This window comes from Oryctolagus cuniculus, chromosome 5, assembly GCF_964237555.1.
Source record: "Oryctolagus cuniculus chromosome 5, mOryCun1.1, whole genome shotgun sequence".
In the NCBI taxonomy this organism is placed as follows: Eukaryota; Metazoa; Chordata; class Mammalia; order Lagomorpha; family Leporidae; genus Oryctolagus; species Oryctolagus cuniculus.
The window spans coordinates 148332570-148356424 of record NC_091436.1 but is presented as its reverse complement, the minus strand read 5'-3'; the positions used below and the strand labels follow the sequence as shown (position 1 = coordinate 148356424).

The following is a 23855-nucleotide window of genomic DNA, read 5'->3' as shown; positions in this document are numbered from 1 at the left end:
TTGAGCCCCTGCCACCCTCATGGGAGACCCGGACGAAGCTCCTGGCTCCTGGCTTCACCCTCACCCAGTACTGGCCATTGCAGCCATCTGGGGAGTGAACAAACAGATGGAAGATCTCCCTCCCTTTCTCTATCTCTCCCTCTCTCTCTGGGAACTCTAACTTTCAAAATAAATAAATAAATAAATAAATCTTTTTAAAAATTCATAGAAAATGCATGCTATGAAAAAACAATGTATGATTTCAAAATTTTGGGCATCAAAATAAACTTATCTTTAAATTCCATTTTTCCATGAAGTTTTTCCATTAATATACACACACAGAGTAGGCCTACAGAACTGAAAAATGCAAATGTACTGTCATAGTTTTATATTACCTAACATTTTTACAGCAATGAAATATGAATGTGTGTGTGTTTGCATGTACTTAATTTTAACTTGCCTCTGTGGTCTCCGCCTTGAGAAAAGGAAAAAACAATTCATTCAGTTGTGAATTCAGAGAGCAAGATACTTGAAATTTTATTCATTGTGTTCTTCTTTCCTATAAAATTATTCCATGTTCATTATATAAACAAACCAACATAAAACAAGCAGATGAATGAATAAACTGTCAGGAAAGTTTTCTTTACAGCTAGAAATAGGAACAAGAGGTCAGAGTGTGGTGTAGTGGGTAAAGCTGTCGCCTGCAGTGCTGGCATCCCATATGCATGCCAGTTCAAGTCCTGGCTGCCCCACTTCCGATCCAGCTCTCTGCTTTCGCCTGGGATAGCAGTAGAAGATAATCCAAGTCCTCAGGCCCCTGCCCCAACGTGGTAGACCTGGAAAAAGCTCCTGGCTCCTGGCTTCAGATCGGCACAGTTCTGGTCATTGGGGCCAAATGGGGTTGTGAACCAGTGGATGGAAGACTTTTCCCTCTCTCTCTTTCTCTGTGTAACTCTGACTCTCAAGTAAATAAATAAATCTTTTAAAAACATAGAAATAGGAACAAAGGGTTTTATAACTCCACTCTACTCTTTGTTTATTTCAAAGAGTACCTAAATACTCAAAGAATGCCCTAAAAACTTTGGTTTCCAGGACCTAGAGAAAATGCTAGTTTGAACTATCTCTTTGTTCACCTTCATTTCATTGTTTGTGACTTTCTTATCCCCAAACTAACCAACCTGTCCCTATGTGTTTCCAAAGGGAAAGGTGAGAAGGGATGGCCTGAAACTCTAGAAGGAACAAAAAAATTCACCCACTTCAGCACTTGTTTAAAGCTTGCTTAAATATATAACAAGCAAAACCAAACCAGCCAACCAAACCAAAAAAACTATGGCAGACATGGAAGCTTTTACAAAAAACTGAACTGAATACATAGAAAGGAAAAGAGATGAGGATATTTAATGGAAAAAGAAAAAAGAAACACCCCAGTGTGCTTGACTATTAATTACACTGATAAAAGATACTGTCTTAGCTCATTTCTACAGTTCAAAAGCAAGGAGAATTCTGGGGAGGGGATAGGTTGAGTAAGAGGTGATTGATTGTACAAGCCACAGTTAACCAGAACCAATTTTCAAATGATTTATTTCACATCAATTGTGTAAGAACTGATTAAAGTTATACCAGACAAGTGGATTTTTTAAAACCCTGAGGATCTTTCCTTAATTGGCATCAATACACAACTCTATCCCAGATACTGTTAAGATAATATAACGTCAAATTTTCTACATCTGTATATTTTAGCAAACATATACAGTAGTTCTGAGAAACAGCAGACAACTGGCCAAAGGACATGGGACCCATCAATCCCTGTAGATGGTCTAAATTTATAGCAGAATTAAGGCAGGCTGCAAAAGGACTTTGTACTTGGACTCTCTCTGAACTGTGATTTGGCAGTGTCTCCCCTCCAGTGCGGAAGAAAGGAAAACAGCTCCTTTGTGGCCAGAGATGAGGACACTGTATTACAAGAAGGGTCACAGGTGAACTTCTGCTCCTGGCTCAGTCCTAGAAATAGTTGTGTTCCTGAACTCAGACACCTTTAATCTTATAGACTATATAAATCATGGAAGTGACAATGTTTCCCTCTTTGCACTGGCTCCTAGAAAGTTTGAAGTCAGACGTGCAGTCTTGGCCTAATAAAGCATATGAGAATGGAAGATGTGATTCTGAGAGTGAGCTTAAATAAATTGTTAGTGTCAAAACTGCATAGGTTCATACCACCCATCAATCTGTTCTATATTTTGTCCCAGGAAAGAATACTGCTTCTAATGTCTACATTTTTGACTGACTCATTTGTAAATGTTAAACCTTATCTCACAACAGGGAAGTATCACCTAGCAGATATAAACATAAGAAAATATGCATTATTTTTTTGTTAGCTGATGTATTACTGCCAAATCATTTGTAATTTGACTATCTCTAGTATGTATTTATTTAGAAATTATTAAAAGAAGAAATGGCATACATTAAAATTCACAAAAACTTTATCCAGTTGAGGACAGCTTCACTTCATTTGATGACATTCTAGAAACCAAAAAAAAAAAAAAAAAAGAAAAGAAAAGTTGTACTTCTCCATTCCCATGTCACACCATGTGAGTGACAGACGTCGCCCATTAACATGAACAACAAGAGCAAGTGACAAAAGAATCGCGATAATTTGTTCCCATTTGCCATGGAAAAGTGAAATGGATCTGACCATTCTGCTTACTGTCCTATTCTCAGTGAAAATTTGTACTGTTCCAAGATAAATGGAAACAAAACTGGAAAGCAAAATAAAAACCAGGAAAAGTTTTAGAACATATTTGCTAAAAAGACAAAGTTCTTGTCATTAGAACATGGAACCCTCTATAACTGAGAAGCAAACCCATAAACAATCCGAGAGACTTGCAAAGCTTGTAAGAGGAAGGTGATAAGGGTATCAAGTTTGATAGGGGTATGGAAAAAGAATATCACTTGACCTATGTACTGAAACAGGGCTTGTGGCTTTCTGGCTTTCCATACCAAAACCTGACTTACAGAAAGAACACAAAGGCAATTCATATCAAAACACTGCCCTCAAGGTTTCCTGAGATTCAGAGCCAGGTTCTAACAGGAAAGAGTAAGGTTACAGTCACCTTGAATCACCTGCTGGGGTTCAGTTCCTCACAGCTCTTCATCCTTAAATTAGGGGATTCTTTCATCCAACCCAGTGAAACACACACACACACACACACACACACACACACACCTATAAAGGCCTTTAAGTCACTGCAGAGTAAATAGATTTAAGCTAGCATCCAGGATGTAACAAGCTTCCATGTATATGTGTGTCCACATTCTTAAATAAAAATAAATCATGACTAATCAAGTTCAAAGACTAATGGTAGGAAAAAGACAGATTAAATTTTAAATTGAGAAGCATCCATTTTCAAACTTACCAAAAAAAAAAAAAAAAAAAAACACAACTCACATTAAACTAACTGTTAATGTTTTCCCTATATTTAGCCTCATGCTTTCAACCTTAGATCACTCTTGCAACCAGCATTTAACCTGAATGAGCTAATCAAAAGGTAATGAAGATGATTCATGCTGAGGCAATGTAATTCCTGCCCTGCCCTAGCCTAAAACGCTTCAGAGAGAAATGAGTTCCTCATGAAGATCATGGAGTGCTGCATGGTACGAAGATGTGGGTTATAACGCAGCAAACGGCGATGCATTGCTTATGAAACATCACTGGCAGAAGCCAGACGTGACTGGAAGTCACATAAAGCACACCCTGCTCTGGCAGTTCTGCTCAGCGTGTGTGTGGCTAGATGGCCAGGGACGGGCAGGGTGATGGCATAAAGAGCTTCTGAAGCCTGCCACAGGAGAAGTCACAAAAGACCTACCAGTTAGGCAGGGGAACACGGCCAGAACGCAGCGGTACTTTACCAGCAATGGTTTACAAGCTAAGCCAGCTGACCCAAACCAGGGTCAGGCCCAAGTATGAGTCGAGCTCTCTTGACAACTGAAATCAACAGGTTTGGGTGCAGTCAACCCGCCACTTAGCCGAGTTCCCGCCACAGCATATTGTTTGGAGTTAACCGAGCTGCTTCTATCTCTCGGGACTTGGGCAGCAGCCAACCCATGAGAGCCTTGAAGATCATCTGCTCCTGCCAATGACGCTCAAAATCAACTCTGTAGCCAGGCACAAACCTGCAGGACAACTCGGGACAAACATTCTTTGTTTTTATTTGTTTATTTTTCAACACATGGTAGAGTGAGATCATGTTTGACACGATGTGAAGATCGGAGAGTTAATTCTGCTTTTAACTGTAACTTCACTGCATTCCTGGGGACCTGGCAGAGAGGTGAAAAGGAAACTGGCCACACACAGAAGGGTGAGACAGGAAGGGAGCCAATGAGACTCAGGGGCCAGGTTCACGTTCTATACGATCCACTGCACCTACAAGAACTACACCAGTCTCTTGTGAGAGTGATGACCTCAGTGACTGCATTATCTCCCACTAGGCGCCCCCTCTTATAGGTCCCGCCATCTCAACACCTCCACTCAAACCATAGCCAAACCACAGCACTCCCACTCTGTCCCTTCAGGGTTCTTAACCTAGCTTCTTCATTTACTCTTAAGAGTTTAAACATTAGGTAAGTTTGCAGGCAATCATTAACCAGCCGCGACAGGACTCTGGGGGGTGCCCAGGAAAGCACATGTTGATAAGAGGAATGACTGAAGTGTCTCCACAGCTGGAAATACTGGGCACAGTGGGGGAGTATGTCAGCTGCAGCAGTAAAGGCAGAAAGGTATAGAAATGGTGACAAAAACCCTGGGCCTGACACAAAAGAAGTATAATTTCAACCCTGACAACCCCAGTTGATCACACCATTCTTGGAGGCATTGGTGGACATCAATTCATGTGTCACTGCTACACAGTCCCCCCACTCTCTCAATGTTTTTGGATGAGTTCTGCCCACTAAACTATCCTTTTGGTAAGGGAACATTTTATAAAACCTAGTAGATAGAAAATAAAACAAAAATGCATTCAATGTGTTTTTTCTTGTTTTGTACTAATTTGTGTGCTCTTTAGATTAAAGGGGCCATGAGTGTGGGCTTCCACCTCACTACCATCAAGCACCTGTCTATCTTTCAGGTATCATTTGTTGGCCCTGTTCTGCATGGGGTTGGTTGTTTTTCTGTCGGTATTATTAGAAGAAAAGCCAGAGCAACCATTAATGAGCGTTTCCTGCAACAGAGCTAAGCCCAACTTCATAGATATTATCTCACTGAATTCTCAACAAAAACCTTAAAGACAAGAAAACCAAGTTACTGAGGGAAGGTAACTTGATCAATACTACAAAGACAGGATTTATTTCTGGTTTACTTAACCCTACGCCTGTGCCCTCAATCACTTGTACTGCTTTCCCAGGCCATAGCAGAGAGCTGGATTGGAAGTGGTGCAGCAGGGACTCGAACCCCAACAGTGGCACCCATATGGGATACCGGCACTGCAGGTGGCGGCTTTACCCACTATGCCACAGTGCCACCCCACCCCCCAGTCTATTTTTTTTTTAATGCAAAACAAAAGTGCTTTAAGAACTACAATTCTATACATAGCATCAGACCCAGTAGTAGAAAGAACACCACAGGGATCTTAGTTAGGAAAAAATGCAATATTTTTGTACCTATAAAAATAATTTCCTTTAAAAATCAGAGACAGAAAAAGAGAAAGATGAGTAACTCAATGGCTTGGGGGGAGGGGAAACCAAAACCAATTCATTTTTTAAAATGCAAATAAGGAGCATGCGAGATGATGGAGCTGAAGGATGATGGAGCAATCTACTCTTGAAGAGGATTTAACTCCACATCAATAATCCTGTCAGGAAACAGTAGAAGAGTGAGTCACCCAGAAAAACTCTGCTATATCAACTAAAACAAAGTGACTACTGCAAACAAAATAATAACATACAAACTTGTACTATTACATTTTAGGCCAATGAAGACTTGTTCTGTTCCAAAAGACTTCATTTTACCAAAAGCATCTAATGTGATAGTATTTGCAAGAGATCAGGTAATTCTTCCATTCAGTATCTAAGTACAACCTCTAACACCTAGGCAAAAGCTTAACTCGACACTAAATAACATAAGGGAATTTCATTGTCATAAGAATTCTTTCCATTAAGGTGACATGAAATAATAAGATATCATCAAAAAGTGCTACTAACCTATGCTTATTTGCACTTTAAGAATCAACTTTGGTATAACATTTTGTTTTTGGTAACTTAGCACCCAATTAGTTCCTTTGGAATCAACTTCATTTTTCTCAGCAGCTTGTATAGCCAAAACTCAGAAATATGATCCTGTCCGCACCCGAATGGAGCCAGGCTACAGACACTTGACTCAATTATTAGGCTTATTTCCCTTGGCTTGACATTCTTTCTAGAAAAATAATCTCGGGTCCTGTGTTTAGCTATCTTAATAGGAAGTGCTATTAATCTACACCTCTCTTAGGAGGTATATCTGCCAGCAATTTGTTTCGAGGAAGGTGTAAATTCATACTGTGCTGTCTGCTGGTGCACCAGCAGTAGCTTCCCCAGGGGAGACTGTATGGGAGGGCACAGCCTCCTGTTTGACCCCGGCTGGCAATCAACTTATGGCCTCCAGCACACAGCCTGGTAGCACTGCAATTCCAGATTAGGTTTTGTAACACTTGATATTATTCTTATTCATATAAATGTCACATTCTTATTGCTAATCTGACCTAAAAGTGCTGGTGACCTCGGTTTACACCCTTTAAAGCATTTCAGAAATGGAGGAATTAAATTAAATTTTATATATTTTAAGTGAAGTGCTCAAGAAAAGGGCAAAAGAACAGAGTTTGCTACTAAACATGAGATCCCAATGCTGTGTAAAAGCTGATCATTTAAGAAACATAAATAGGCTTAAAAAAAAAAAAACCCACACCATCTTCCAGTAGCAACAATGAAATCACTCTCTTTGCGTGAAAATTTAGGCAAAACAGAGTTAGGAAGGCAACTGACTTTCCAAATCTATTTTCTCTAAGACACAATTATTTTGCCTTAAAATGTGGGCAGTTAGGTGTAAGGCTGGTAGCAGAAGGCTATATGTACTGAACAAAACCCTAGAGACAGTCACCTCTGTCCTTTCTCCAAACCTGCTATACTTAGATGATGGTGAAGTCATCAACTAAAAAATGGAATTAGATTGCCAATCTTTGACAGCACAATTCACAAGGAAAGACAGAAAGGCAGAAAAAAAAAAAGCCAATTAGTGACACTGCTGTTAAGAGTCAGAACAACTGGGCAATAAAATAATATTTTTCAAGGAAAAAACAAAAAATAATAATACAAGCATATTTTACCAGTGATACAATCAACAGATCGAGTCATAATAAATTAGAAAAAAATCTTATGACGAAGATTCACTACTGGACAGTTGAACTAAAACAGTATCATCAAGAAAAGGAAGTTGATGTTGAGTTTTACCCACACAGCTTAACCAAAACCAAATTGTTCTAAATAATCATTAAGGGAAAGGATATCTGTTAACTTTTTTAAAGGCTACTAACAAGAAATTGCTGATTTCACTGATCCAAAACCAACTGAGGGGCCGGCGCTGGTAAAGCCATTGCTTGCAGCACCAGTATCCCATAGGGGCGCTGGTTTGAGTCCCAGCTGCTCCACTTCTGATCCAGCTCTCTGCTATGGCCTGGAGAAGCAGTAGAAGATGGCCCAAGTCCTGGGCGGATAGAAAACTTCTCTGTCTCTCTGCCTCTCCTTCTCTCTGTGTGTAACTCTGACTTTCAAATAAATAAATTAATCTTAAAAAAAATTGAGGGGCCGGTGCTGTGGTGCAGTGGGTTAAAGCCCATACTGCAGCACTGGCATCCCATATGGGCACCGGTTCAAGTCCCAGCTGCTGCTCTTCCAATCCAGCTCTGCTATGGCCTGGGACAGCAGTGGAAGATGGTTCAAGTCCTTGGGCCCCTGCATCCATGTGGCAGACCTGGAGGAAGCTCCTGGCTCCTGATCAGCTCAGCTCTGGCCACTGCGGTCATTTGGGGAGTGAACCAGTGGGATGGAAGATCTCTCTCTCTCTCTGGCTCTACCTTTCTCTGTAACTCTTTCAAATAAAAATAATTCTTTAAAAAAAAAAGTAATTGAAAGATTTCCAAGGAGAAAATTCCCTTCAGATTTTAAGATAAATAAAAGCAAAAGTAGATCATGCAAGTAACCCTCACATGTGAGGGGAAACGGTGGACTAGAAAACAAACTTCTACAGGCAAATTATTGTAAGAAAATCCGATTTTCTCCTATCTCTTAATTTAGGACCAGTTAGCAATTTTGGCAGCAGGCCAATTCCAACGTACTTGGCACCTTGAATTGGAGATGGCAGAGGAAGACATTTATAATGACTGGATTGAGTTTTCAGTCTAGGGCTCCCTCACCAGTGAGTGCAAAGCTACGTCCTGGATGGTAGAGCTCCTCCACACCAGGGCGAGTGTAAGGGTGGCATGCCTTAGACCATGTCGACAGGACAACACAATTAAGAGTTCTTTGCTGCCTGGGTAACTGAGAGACCTGGGTTTCCTTTAAGGTTTCATCACTAACGGCAGGACTGTAGGCAAATAACTTAAAGTCTTGGCCTCTGAGAACTACATGGGCTAACATATCCAACGGTTGGCATAGAAGTGAACAAGCCAAAACACTAGATAGGAGTCTGTTAATTTTAATTAAAACTATTTTTTATATTTTATTGCATTTATTACATTTCTATGCAAGCAACCTCTAAACAAAAAATTAATCATTTAAGTTACACGTGTTAATGGAACAGGTAAGAATCCTAGCAGAAGAGGATCTGGTCCCATCACGTGTTAATTCATTATGGGCTTCCAGTAAAGTTTTTTTTTTTTTTTTTTAACCATTCTGGATCCTGACATTCACTTTATAAAAGATAGATAAAAAGGATATGTATCCTTCCCACTGGTTAAGTTTTTGTTACAACATCACAAGATGATACTCAAGCTCCAGGGAACTTGAAAAGCACTCTTAATGAAAGGAAAGATGCTTCCTCTTCATATACTACTTCCTGGCACGTGATTTTGGTGTTCGTGACAAAACACTGAGATGGGAAAAACGTGCAGAAGATGAGGGGAAGATGGCATTTTGGTTTCTGTGTGAATTATACCATCAAATTATTCAATAAGGAAACAAAGAGGAAGGAGGTTAGGAATGCTGAAATTTGCTAACTCAATCAATAGAAAACAGAACTGGGAGTGGTCCCCCGATTCCTGGGTACCTGGCACATGGTGTCACACCCTACTTAGCATACAATTTTCTGAATGTAAATTTAATATCATGTTGAAAGAAAAGTGTATTTTTCTTCTGATAACTGCTCCAATGACATTTATTTAGTGTCTTAGAAAATTCTAAAAGAAGCAATGGAGAGAAAGGCAAAGAACTTGACCATCTCAGAAAGAAATCTGACAAAAGATAAAATTGCCAACAAGATTTCAGGAATGACCAAAATAACAACCTAGTTAAAGATAGTAGAAATGAGGAAATAAAGCCAGAAAACATTTTTGGGGAAATTACTCTGCTTAAATTATCTTGGAGATAGTTTTTCATTGAATAGAAACACAACTGGGAATGAATCTAGAAGGAAACTTAATTACCTAATCCTTGCTGAATTGTTATTTTTCTGTAATTCCTCTTCTATTCTGACAAACAGTGCTACTTATGTTTCAAACCATTAGAAATAAAACTAAATGGATAAGGCAGAATAAAGTATAATTTACCCAGATGCCTTTCAGCAGATGTGTTCCAGTAACACCACTGAGGACCAGTGAGAGGAAAAAAGAAAAAGAAAAAAAAAAACAAAACTCAGCATGTTAATGAATTGGCATGAAATTCTGCACAGAGACTGAAAACGTAGGTCATGGGTAGGCTGGACAATTTTACTCAGCTGTGACTCACAGACATCACCCCACCAAAGCAATGCTGGCTTTGTGCCCTAGTGGCTGTCACTGAATGCGAACACAGTAGAGACAGCCAAGGATGAAACTCTTTCTAGAAGGCTGCCATTTCTACTCTGGTTTGCTATCCCCAGCACTCAAAAAGTTCCCCTTTGCCCAATTACACGTTAGTTACTAGTTGGGGTATTTCACGGGCGGGTTCTGGGTATGCTAAAAGTTGAGAGAAAAGAATTGGATTTCACAGGGCTAAAAGTTTAATACTTTATAAACAAGAAACAAAATCAACCCAGAAATACACAATATATTGACAAAGGATAACAGCAAATTCTGAGGATAATGTCCTAAGATTAAAATTCAATGCAAAGATGCTACAGTAAGATGCAACTTACTTTAGATTTATGCAAATTCTAAGTGTTCATTAATTCATTCAAATATAATTACTGAATGTGGAAGAGGGAGATGTTAGCTAGTTAAAGTCTAGTTAAAATAATCCAAAAAGTCAATGGATTCCCAACAAAATAATTTATCTAGGGGGACTGCTTTGTGGTGCAGCACGTTAAGCCACCACTGAAGATCTTGGGACACCTGTGTCCCATATCAAAGTGCTGCTTCCAGCAGCTGCTCAGCTTCTGATCCAGCTTCCTGCTAATGAGTCTGGGAAGGTGATGATGATGGCCCATGTACTTGGGTCCCTGTCACTCATGCAGGAGACCAGGATAGAGTTCTGGGCTTCCGCATTGATCTGGCCCAGCTTCAGATGCTGCAGTTATTTGAGAGTGAACCAGCAGATAGAAGACTCTGTCTCTCTCTTCTCTACCATGTGCCACTCCACTTTTCAGAAAAGTAATCAATTAATTAATTGTGTCTAAGCAGGTCTTTTAAGGTATAAATTGTTCCATTTCTTAAAATATATCTATTGATATACATCCTTACATATTTCTTTCACACTTTAATGTGTGAATTTGGAAACTCAAATTCTATGACTTACCATTACAATATATGCTTGTTTGTCAGAAGGATTATGCATGTTGTAGTATTTTGAATATGGGTTAATGTATGGTTTGTGTGGGAGAGTTAGTGTATAAACTTATTGTTGCTCAAATGTGGGAAGTCCAATCAAAGTTCATGTTCAAGGTCCCAAGGCCTTGGGAACACTAATTATATCATCTCCAGCATAAAAAAGCAAAAAAAGTTAAAAATCCTTGAACTGGGAATTCTCACTCGCAAAATTATACGACAAAAAATTAAATCATTTCATTTTTTTCATGCCAGTAATAAGAGAAATCAGTTAAGCAATGATTAACAAAAGTAATAAAATTTATGAGGTGTTTATTTTAAAAACAGACACACATTCTTTCTAAATCTAGAATTGTACCTTTGTTCTATGTAGTTTATATCCATATTCCTAAAAATCCCATTATATATTTCAAGAAGGCATAATACCCATTTAAATAGAAACATCAAATTACTTAATAATGTTCAACTGGATTAATAAAGCAGAATAGGATAATTTCAGACATATGATTGTCTGTTTAGAGCCAGCTGTTGCAAATTAGTAAATTAAGTGATTTAGGCACTCTTTTCTGCACAAGTTGCATGATTTAGTAAATTCTCAGATGCCTCCACATGTGCCAACACTGCTAGATTGTCTCCAGTCCAGCTGCTGCTACGATTGTAGCTACCAACTTTCAAACAGTGGAGAAGAATAATGAATTAGCTGCAAGTTGGCTCCTCTGTAAACTTCTATTGCTCCCAGCTAAAACACAGGCCATTTTCAACTGTAAAGCAAGTTAGAGAGATTTCACCTCTACTGTTTGTGAAACATGGCTCCACAAATGCCACTGACTTAGTGGCTTCCAAGCCTGCAGCTTTAGGTAAACGCCCTGTAGTTTAGATTTCAGTCTTCAGTGCTGTAGGTTGTTTAAAAGATTGGATTGGTTTGAAGAAACAGATTACGAAATGCCCCCTCCATAATCTGTAACGTGAATATTTGATATGTCTCACACTATTGGAGACAAAAAAATAGTAAGTCTTTGATTTGTTAACAACTCACTAAAAAAAAAGGATTCAAAAACAGGATATGCAAACGAAAAGGGTCATAATTCTAAAAGGACTTAAAAAGCAAATAAAGGAAAAAAGCGCACATATCATTATGAGTCATGATTCATTTATGAATGGTACACACCAGGGCAGGGTAATAGCATCAGGCCTTCTACGAGTGGATATTTTGTATTGAACTTTAATAAATTCTGGACCAAACAACTTTGTATTGGATCATTTATGTAGATGCGTAGTTCTGTAGAAAGCTGTGCAACTTTGGTGTTTCCAAAATAAGCACTGGCCTATTCAGCACAAAGCGATGCTAGTCTTTACACAGAAAATAAGCAAGATAAAGAGCAGAAGTCTGGCTGGCGCTGTGGTGCAGTGGGTTAAAGCCCTGGCCTGAAGCCCATCCCATATGGGCGCCGGTTCTAATCCCGGATGCTCCTCTTCCGATCCAGCTCTCTGCTATGGCCTGGGATAGCATAGAAGATGGCCCAAGTCCTTAGGCCCCTGCACCCACATGGGAGACCCAGAAGAAGCTCCTGGCTCCTGGCTTCAGATTGGCACAGCTCTGGCCCTTGCAGCCATCTGTGGAGTGAATCAGTGGATGGAATACCTCTCTCCCTCTCTCTGTCTCTACTTTTCTAATTCTGTCTTTCAAATAAAATAAATTTTAAAAAAAAATTCATTTCTTTCTAAATCTCTATAGCTGTTAGGAATTATTCCTTGGGTGGATGGACTTTCTCCTGAGAATAGGAAAATTCTTTTTTTTTTTTTTTTTTTCACCAAAGAGCAGAGCTGGATTATACTATCCTTAGGTAACTAAGGCTGTACAACAAGTTGGACAGAGAAATAGAGAACTTCATGGATTGCTCACTTCATGTGCAGTGATAATCTAATTATTTAAAATAAAAAACAACAACAAAAAACAGAGAAATTTACTGTTAACTGCTATATGTAGCAAGTAGCTCATACTGCCTGTGTGCTACACTTTTCCAAGATGTCTCTGTTATAATCTAAATGTGAAATTACACACCACACTTGCTTCTGTCCTTGCTGCATATACAGAACGCAGAGTTGATTTAAAAATCTCCTGGAGATGCTAAATACCCAGACTCATACTCTACAATTCCAGGGACTCACAGCACTTGAAACTGAGATTCAGGATAGATGGGTGTGGGCTTGGGTGTCTCCCACCATGTCCCCAACATCTGCTTCCAGGGATCTGTGGTATCTGTAGCATTGAAGATACGAGAGATCTCTGGGTACAGTACTTGGTTCTAGGCTCCTCCAGCTATTCTGATACCGCTAAGAAAGCTACACAGTTGCCTCCAAGTAACTCACAATCCAAAGGAAAGAACCTGGGTTTGGCCCATGAATAAAGACAAGACACTATTTCCTAATACCTGGATGTGATCATCTTTTGACCTTTAGTAGCTCACAAAGGATGTTGAAACTCCTCAAGAGGCAGCGGACTTAACAGGTTCATCTTCAGAGAAACATAAAAGGCTGGAACTTATTGCGAAACTACTGGCCAGTTAGGTAGCCACAGTAACTCTCCAAACAACTGAGTCAGCAGTCACCCAAATGCAGTAAACCAGAGGTGTTGATTCTCATTAAAATTTATTTGATCACATCAATGCAACAAATAATTTGGAAAGTGTTCCGGTCTATTCTGCACAACAGGATGCATGTCCACACTTGGGAAAATGTTGCGTAACATGTACGAAGAGTGCACATTATTTGCTGCTGCTTCAATAAGCAGGAGGCAAGATGTTTCACAGGTGCAACAATTTCTTTGCAATTTTGAAAATAGTCCATTCACTAGTGCCAGCATGTCCAGAAAGAGTCTCTTACATGATACCAGTTTACCTAGAATAAACTAGAATACATGCAAGGGAGTGAAATAGGTCAACAACAGACATTGAACATAGAAATCTTTATTCTTTAGCCTTGCCCTATGCTCAAGATCCCAAAGACTTAGGATGGTAAAGATCGCTTATTCTATTTTCTACTTTGAAGATTCTATATACTTAATGATAATAATTATGAAATCTTGGAATAAATATACCTTCTACTCAGTGATTTGAATATTCAAACAATTAGCTGTATTTGTTTGAATGTACACTGTCTTTATTCCTAGTGGTTAGACTAATCAAGGAATGCCTAGAGGTGAAAAAAAAAAGAATCAGAAAAACATATGAAAGGAAGACAGGGAAGGAGAGAAAAAGTAAACAGATGAAGAAAAAGATTTTAAGACAAATGTATGCAGTCGGGATAAATGACTAATTAAAGGTAGAAAAACTGCTTGCAATTTGTCTAAAGTAATCATAACTGTGTAGTACTTTGCCGTGGTACAAAGGTGGATAATTATCAAAAAGAACATGGAAACAACAAAGATGTGTCTTAATTAAAAGAAATAAAAGAGGGGAAAATGATGGCAAGTGGGAAGATCCACACCACAAATATGCCAAGATAAATGATCTAGCCTGTCCCCCTCTTGGGAAAGTTGTGTGTGACCTTGGCCGGCACTTCTATTTCCTGTCTTGTGTAATCACAGAAGGCGTTCAGTGTTTGGTGATGATGAGGAGGAGGATTTTGAAGAACATAATTAAGGGCTGCAAGTGTTTTCTGTGGAAACAAAATTATCATTCATGTCTGAGACTGTGTAAATATGCCTTAATTTTGGTCAACAGTGATTTGAACTTTTAAAAAACAGAACCCTCAGACCTCCTTATAAATCACAATTCTTCAAGCCAACTATAGGGCTTAGTGTTTAACAGCCAAGACAGTCCAGGTACTCTTGAAGAAAAGGCTATTTTGTAGAAAATGATCCAGTTTTTAGCGACGCGATTTGGCCTCCCTCCATGCCAAAACCAGCTCACAACATCAAAAAGCCACATTAAAGGGGGGTGGGGAGGTGGGGATGGTGTTTAGCAGAGCAAAGCTCAAGCAGTTTTCATCTCCCAGGCCAGGTACAAAAATAATCACAACTCACGATACCTTAGGAAGACCGGCAATCTTACACAAATTAATGGTGTGTCACGCACAGATGGGAGGTGGATATACACTGCAGGGAGGCAAGAAACCACATCAAGGAGGCCTCAGGAAACATAGAGCCTTTGCGAGCGCCCAGAGTCTCGCCTTCTGCCTTGTTCCTTTAATTGTGAGGCTGCAAGAAGTGTATTTCTGCCACATGCGATTGAAAGAACAAAGAAAGGGTGATTTTCTTAAGTACTAACAGACTTACTTCTCTTTCAGAAAATCCACTACGCTTTTGAAATCGGCCACGCAGTATTCTCTCTTCATGGCCATGAGCACGCTGTCGGAGGCCGACTGGACCGGGATGTGCAGGAAAGCATAGACTCTGGGGTGATTGAGGATTTTTGCCATCTCCTTAAAGACAGGAAAGGAGAAACCATTAGTCACTTCACAATCGGGGAATGGTTTCCCTCCAATCCACGCTCACAGAGGCACGAAGACAAACACAGCTCAGAACAGAGTCATCCTCAAGACTCTGCAAGTGCGCATCAGCCGGTGATACCTGGGATGACATGGGGCAACGGAAGGTCACTTCCAGAAGATTCCACGGAGGAACTGTTTCCTCGTGCTGTGTCTTTCTCAGGTGACAAAGTGCATAGGAAGTCACACAACGCCTCTAGAGTGACAAGACTCTTAAGGACGTGAAAATAAACACCGCTTCTCCTTCGCCTCGATGACGTTTTACATCCCTTGCTTTGTCAAGGCAGCAGGAGGCACTGCAGGTATCTCAGCAGCTGGTGCCCACAATCCCGTGTACCTGAGCAGAGAGAGGCTCCAGATTTAGGTGGAGTCAGCACATTCTTTTAAGGAACAGGGACCTGCAACACATCTGCTGCTTGTTTCTTATTGCAGTTAGTCAAAGAACGCTTTTTTTGTTTGTTCGTTTTGTTTTTGTTAGTATTTACTATGCAAAAGGCGCACAGCCAGACAATGAGGCCAGCTAGCTGACCAGTGGGCTCCAACGTTCACAATGCAGACTTTGAAAGGCAAGGAGAGAAGAGCGAGAGGAACCTATCCCATAAGTGAAAAAAGAGCAAATCTGAGGGAAACAAATGAGGAAATTCAGAGTATTTTATAATTCTTCTGAAGATACAAAGCAGTTACAAAAGGGGGGTTAGGCAGAAGTGAAGCTGTGCTCTACCTTAGCCATTGATGTAAGCAAAAAGAAAATGGATTGCTCCAGCCTTCCTCTGCTGCCTGCTGTCAGAACATCAGTTCGAGGCGGGTGGGGGCTGGAAAGTGTGTGGCATGGATTCCAAAAGTGTTACAAAGTGTAAAAAAAAAAAAAAGGCAGCTGCTTTTGAATAACTTGCATGTGTCTTGTGATCTTCCACTTTCAGAGAACCATACTTTCAGGTCTGTGATCTTATTTCATCTTAGAACAGGATTTTGAAGGCTCCCCAAGAGCTGAGAATCAGCTGGATCCCCGGGGTAACCTCTTGGTAATTCAAGGGCCCGTCCTACGTATGGCTCAACTACACCCTTCGCTTCTCCACTTTCTTTCTACTGTGCACATTAGCATTTTGACCAAAGCGGAACACAGATCATTTAAGTCATTTAGTTTTTTCCCTTTTTTTTTTTTTTTTAAGATTTATTGTATTTATTTGAAAGGCAGAGTGACAGAGAGAGGGAGAGACAGAGAAACATATCTTCCATGTGCTGGTTCATTCCCCAAATGGCTGCAACAGCTGGTGCTGGGCCAGGCTGAAGACAGGATTCTAGAACTCCATCCTGGTCTCCCACGTGGGTGGCAGGGGCCCAAGTACTTGGGTCATCTTCTGCTGTGTTCCCAAGTGCTTGAGCAGGGAGCTGGGTTGGGAAACGGAGCAGCCGGGACATGAACCAGTGTTCCAACATGGGATGCTGGCATCTCAAGCAGCAGTTTAACCTCCTATGGCACGTTGGTTGGTTAAAAAAATTCCTTTTTACTAGGAAATTCAGATTGCCAAAGATATTATTGATATCCTTTATCTACATCTTCTCTATTAGGAAATTATACTTGCCATAGATAAGACTACTAAATTCATACCGGAGTTGAAGAAGTTAGTAGGAAACAACTGCTTACACCTTGGCAAAAATGTTAAAATTTTGGAGCCAGTGCTATGGCGTAGTGGGTAAAACCACAACCTGCAACGCTGACATCCCATATGGACGCCTGTTCAAGTCCCCACTATTCTATTTCTAATCCATCTCTCTGTTATGGACTGGGAAAGCAGTGGAACACGGCCCAAGTCCTTGGGCCCCTGCACCCACATGGGAGACCCTGAAGAAGCTCCTGGCTCCTGGCTTCAGATTGGCCCAGCTCTGGCTGTTGCGGACATTTGGGAAGTGAACCAGTGGACAGAAGACCTCTCTCTCTCCCTCTCTCTCTCTCTCTCTATGCCTCTGCCTCTGTCACTGTCACTCCTCCTTTCAAATCAATAAATAAATCTTTCAAAACAATGTTAAACTTCTGGGTTGGGCATGGAGCCACAGGCTCCTCATACCCTTCCTCAACACTACATATGCAGGAGGCTTTATGAGGCAGATCAGCACTCGTCTACGTGCCCCACAGTAAAACACCGGCCTTCTGCCTTGACGCCCTGCTTCTCAGCTTTTCACCCCCGAACATCAAGATCCACAAAAAGTTTCAGAAAAATAATTACTCAGCTTTAGATGGCTCATAACATATTCACACTCTCTCTTTTTATTTATTTATTTATTTATTTTTAATATTTTTTAAAATATTTTATTTATCTGTAAGGCAGAGTTACAGAGAGAGGTTGATCTTCCAGCTGCTGGTTCACTCCCCAAATGGCCACAATGGCCAGGCCAAAGCCAGGAGCCTGGAGCTTCTTCCAGGTCTCCCACGTGGAGTGGGTGCAGAGGCCCAAGCCCTTGGGTCATCTTCCACTGCTTTTCCAGGCAAATTAGCAGAGAGCTGGATCTGAAGTGGAAAAGCCAAGTCTTGAGCTGGTGCCATATGGGACCTGGCATTGTAGGCTATTAACTCCCTATACCACAACACTGATCCCAAGAAATGGTATCTTAACACACAGAATGACATGTGAAAAGACTCTCTGTTTTAAGACTCTGTGCCTTAATTTTCTCATCTGTAAAATGGAGATAGTGATAGCTCCACCCCTTACTGTGAAAATGTATTGAGATAACTTGATGTGTGCTTATATAGCAAAATTATCTAACATTCTTCTTCTTCCTTGGAAAGTAGTTAAGGCTCCTGGTAAAACAATTTCATACACATTCATGAAATTCAACCAGCAGAATTATTCCTAACAAGCAAGCAAGGAGGTTTAACTTCTGCTGATTTGTAGAACCTAGTTGTGAAAGGAGTTCACCAGAACCTGGACCTTGGGCCGGAAAGGGCAGTGCAGTTTCTCTTGGAAGCGCTCTGGGTGGCCTTCGTCTTTTTCCACGCTAAGTGAAACTTTGCCCTGTTACAGGATGACAATTTACAAATTAAAATGTTAATGGTAAATAATTAGGATAAATGTGGCGGGTTTTTTTCCCCCTTTGGTTCTCAAAATAACTTCCCACTAGTAATTACTTTCAGCTTCATACTATGGACTTGGGAACTTTCAACATGGTAGGCACTAGAACACAAAATAAAACTTGCTTCTGGAAGTTTGTTTCTGCCAATGGGGGGAGAAAAAAAGACCTGTGACTTAACACAGATTGATGCACCCCAAAGTCACGAGATGTGTATTTTTTTTACTTCTGTTTTTTCTTTTATCCCTATTTTCACATTGAACTCAGGCACTCAGATATGGATTGTGGTGTCCCAAGAAGTATATTGACTACTGTCATCAAAGGCCCACTCTTAACATTTTGTTTTTAACTGATAAATAATTGTACATATTTATGGGGCATCGTGTGAGTTCCTGACATATATTACATGCATTATATACAATTACTACATGTATTATATAGAAATATATAGTGCAACAATCTAATCAAGGCTAAATATATTTACTTTTGATAGTAAAATATCAAATTAGGACTAGTTCAGTTTGCTTAAAGTAGGCAAACATCTATTTAGGATGGCAAACAAGCATATAATCAGCCTGCCTTCATTTTTGGAATAAGTAAAAACTTAAACATGAATATGTCAGTAAATACATACGCAGGTGAAAATCCAGAGACTTTAAAACTAGGCCCATCATGAGTTAAATTTCTAAAAAGCTCTGCTGGAGCTCTGGATTGGAATCATGATTATATTTTCTCGTGGATCTAATTTATAAAAGATGTTTAAAGCTTAGGGTCACCGAAGGCAAAAAAGGAGCACTTAGTTCAAAAGGAAGCAAAGGAAAAAAATGGCGGCCATGAGCAAAGGGTGCCTGGAGCTGGGTGAGAGCCAGAGCAGACGGGCAGGGTATGGGTGTCAGGGCCTGTGTGGGCGCTCTCAGGAGTTCCGGAGGTACCTCGCGTGCACGTGGGATCTGTTCCAATAAAAGGCCATTTGTCACCAAAGGACTGGTGTGGCACCGTGTGACTATTTCATATGCAGGGACCCGAGAACAGCTGAGCAGATTAACAAGAGGCTGGCTTTCTACTTGATGCTGACTTACAAGGGGCTCTCTTCTCACCAACTGAAAATCAGACCTATGTTTCTAATTTTCTTTCCCAAAAACTCAAACAGGAAGGTAAGCCCAGAATGAACTGAATGAAATCAGGCTTAATTTTTAAAAAGCAATGCTATGTACGGGTACAATTTTGAAAGAAGTTCCATTTTTATTGACCTGCAGGTGCCAAGCTAATCACCTGGTTCACTACCAGCTTCATGAAACCGCTGTGTGAGCACGTGCACTGTGTTAACACCTGCCCCTGTATTCACACTGATACTTATCAATCAGCCCTCTCAGATTAGAGCTTTGTTATGAAGTAGTATGCATGTTTAAAATGCTAAACTATATGGTGCTATGTTGCTTTCAGCTAATCTAACTTATAATGCACAAAAAAAGCATAAAAAAGAAAAAAGAGAAATTATAGTACTCCCTTTCAACATTTAAAAAATAGCTTGATACCACCAAGCTGACTTACTCAAAGCATGCAATTAAATTTTCTTAGTATATTCACAGGGTTGTACAGCCACCTCTATGATCTGATTTCAGAATAATTTCACCATTCTTAATACAAACTCTATGCATTAGAAGTCACTTGCCTTCCTCCTCCCATTCCCCACCTTACCCCAGTCCTAAATAATCACCAGTCTACTTTCTATATTTATATTTGGATACACACACACACACATATTTATCTTTTGGACATTTCATATAAATAGAACCATACAATATGTGCTCTTTTGTGATTGGCTTCTTTCACTTACAGTGTTTTTTGTTTTTTTTTTGTTTTTTTTGACAGGCAGAGTAGACAGTGAGAGAGAGAGGCAGAAAGGTCTTCCTTTGCTGTTGGTTCACCCTCCAATGGCCGCTGCAGCAGGCGCATCTCACTGATCCGAAGCCAGGAGCCAGGTGCTTCTCCTGGTCTCCCATGGGGTGCAGGGCCCAAGCACTTGGGCCATCCTCCACTGCACTCCCTGGCCACAGCAGAGAGCTGGCCTGGAAGAGGGGCAACCGGGACAGAATCCGGCGTGCCGGCACCACAAGGCGGAGGATTAGCCTAGTGAGCCGCGGCGCCGGCCTACAGTGTTTTTAATAGCCAAGTTAAAAGCTGCAGGATGCAGTAGCATTTATTTCAATTACATAATAAAACATAGGGCTTTAGAGTTCGTTAAATAAATCTATTCTAGGTGTAGTAAATTGTTACTTGCTTACATAGGGACTTCTAATGGCATAACTGGGCTAGAGATCATCTGTTCCATGGAAGATTTTATTAGAGAGGCCGGCACTGAGGTGCACCGGGTTAAGGCCCTGGGCTGAAGCGCCAGCATCCCATTTGGGCACCAATTCTAGTCCCGGCTGCTCCTCTGCCGATCCAGCTCTCTGCTATGGCCTGGGAGAGCAGAAGATGGCCCGGGTCCTTGGGCCCCTGCACTGACGTGGGAGACCTAGAATAATCTCCTGGCTTCAGATCCGTGCAGCTCCGACCGTTGCAGACATCTGGGGAGTGAACCAGCAGATGAAGAGAGACCTCTCTCTCTGCCTCTACCTCTCTCTGTAACTCTTTCAAATAAATAAATAAATCTTTTAAAAAATATTTTATTAGAAAAATAATTATACAAACAAAAGATGGGGAGAGAAATGTTAGGAAAAAAATTTTTAACAACTGGTTCATGTTCACTGAAAATGAGAAGAATGGGGACCAGTGCTGTGGCACAGCAGGTTACCAGCATCTCATAGGTGTGCTGGTTCAGGTCCCAGCTGCTCCACTTCCCATCCAGCTACCTACAAATGTGCCTGGGGAAGCAGCGGAAGATGGCCCAAGTGCTTGGGCCCCTGCACCCATGTGGGAGACCTAGAAGAATCTCTTGCTTCCTGGCTTCGAAGTGGACCAGCCCTAGTCATTGTGGACATTTTGAGAGTGAACCAACAGAAGGAAGAGTTCTCTCTCTCTAACTCTAACTCTATCAAATATATAAATAAATCTTAAAAAGAGAGAGAGAGAGAAAAGAATGAGGGCTGCTATTGTGTTTTTTGTTTAACTTTGGTAAATTACACTCAACATAAAAATTACCATTTTAACCATTTTGAGTGTATAATTCAGTGACAATAATGTAGAGATGATGTTATTCAACCACCACCCAGCATCCATCTCTAGAACTTGCTCAACTTCCTGTGCTCGTGTTAAACAACTTCCTATTCACTCCCCCCATCCACCCAGGCCCTGGCAACCACTGCTCTCCTTTCAGTCTCTATGAACGTGACTCTTCCCCCTACGCAATCTTAGTGCAGTCATTCAGTATGTGCCCTTTTGAAACTGGCTCATTTCATGAAGCCTAGCATTGTAAGGTGCAACCCTGCTGCTGTGACATGACACTGTTGTTGTTTTCCACATCTCTTTCCCAGGCAAGCTGATGGCTCCAATTCTCAGGGAAGGAGCCCACAGTTCGGAGCTCCATTCACACTCGTGTCCACGTCCTGCAATTCTGCCACACATCTGCACACCCCAAGGCAGAATGTTATGAATTCCCATTTCCTTGCTCAATGCCTGGCCCTGAAACACTTCAATTATAGCTGAATGTATGAAAAATCAAATTGAATGATTACCAACTGATCAACATGACCCCATCAACTATCAACACGGTTCCTTTTGGAGCAAGTCCTAACAAATAGTCCAATATCTGTCCAATATCTGATGCCGGTGCTCCAGCGTGTCCTATTTCCGCAGTCCCCTTCAATATCCACAAAGTCAGACAAGTTGAGTGGAATAAGAATAGTAACAAATTCCACCCATTACTTCATTGATGACCTTATAACTGCTATTAAGTGAATTACCAGCACCTACATTTATGCTCAGCAATTTGATAATAAATTATCGTTAACAGCATTGGAGAGTTAATCAGGAGCATAGGAAGGGAAACTCCCAGGTCCTCACATCCCAGATGGGAAGGGCTAGATACTGAGAGCAGATTCCAATCTACATTTGACCAATAACTTAATTATAACAGGAAATTCACCTCTAATCTGCAAAGAGTTAAGGTTTTCAGCATTTGTGCTAAAACAGGTTGACACAAAGTGTCTGGTCTATTTAGCTCTCCAGACATGCAACAGGACTTCAGGCTCCTTCACCATCACCACTGCACATCAGCATCACAGTCAATAATAAAACTCTGAACTAAGAAGATAAAAATATACATCCTGATACTCATGTCAAATGCTAAGAGTTTAATTACACACACATACACACATTTACTTGCAACTGGTATTATCAGCATTTTATTTTCAAATTACTACTCTGCTCTATTAAGGCTAAGAGAGTTCTTGTATACTGGTTTTACAAATCTACACATATATTTAAACCTCATGAAAGTGAATATATATCACAAAGTCAACTCTACTCAATTAATTTATTTTAAAACATTTATTTATTATTTATTTGAAAGGCAGAGAGACAGAAAAAATTTCTATCTGCTGGTTCACTCCCCAAATGCCCACAAGAGGTGGGGCTAGGTCAGGATTCAGCCAGGAGCCAGTGTATAATCCACTTAGAATTGTCTTTTTTTCTTTTTTCTTTTTATTTTTTTCTTTTTTAATTTTTGACAGGCAGAGTGGACAGTGAGAGAGAGAGACAGAGAGAGAAAGGTCTTCCTTTGCCGTTGGTTCACCCTCCAATGGCCGCCGCTGCAGCCGGCGCACCGCGCTGATCCGATGGCAGGAGCCAGGAGCCAGGTGCTTTTCCTGGTCTCCCATGGGGTGCAGGGCCCAAGCACCTGGGCCATCCTCCACTGCACTCCCTGGCCATAGCAGAGAGCTGGCCTGGAAGAGGGGCAACCAGGACAGAATCCGGCGCCCCAACCGGGACTAGAACCCGGTGTGCTGGCGCCGCAAGGTGGAGGATTAGCCCATTGAGCCATGGCGCCGGCTAGAATTGTCTTTTTTTCTTAATAAAAAGGACTGAATCTGCTAACACTAAAAGAGCAAATCAACAGCTGATTAGTTTAATGGAGAATGGGCAGCCCAGTCAAATTCAGTATTTAGCTGAGACAGTTTTATATTCTTCTCTTAAACGTGATGTAAATAGTTAAGCAATCCAGTGAAGAGTAGATGTAAAAGATTAATTTAAAATATTTACACTGTAAGGGCAGGCATTATTAGCCCTCTGCTTGAGGGCCGAGTGTTGATTTGAGTCCTGGTGGCGCCTCCACTTCTGATCTAGTTCCCTGCTAATGCATCCTGGGAGGCAGCAGATGATGGCCTGAGCCTCTGTCACCTG

At 40.8% G+C, this 23855-nt stretch overlaps 1 protein-coding gene across 3 annotated transcripts in view; it reads right to left on the bottom strand.

Annotated features, from left to right (window-relative positions):
- CDKAL1 (CDK5 regulatory subunit associated protein 1 like 1) overlaps positions 1–23855 on the bottom strand; it is a 729763-nt gene that overhangs the window by 227654 nt on the left and 478254 nt on the right. For all 3 annotated transcript variants that reach the window (XM_008262511.4, XM_051855824.2, XM_002714231.5), the window contains one exon: positions 15235–15380. In XM_008262511.4, the coding sequence (XP_008260733.1) occupies positions 15235–15380 (146 nt within the window). The remainder of the gene's footprint in view (positions 1–15234; positions 15381–23855) is intronic.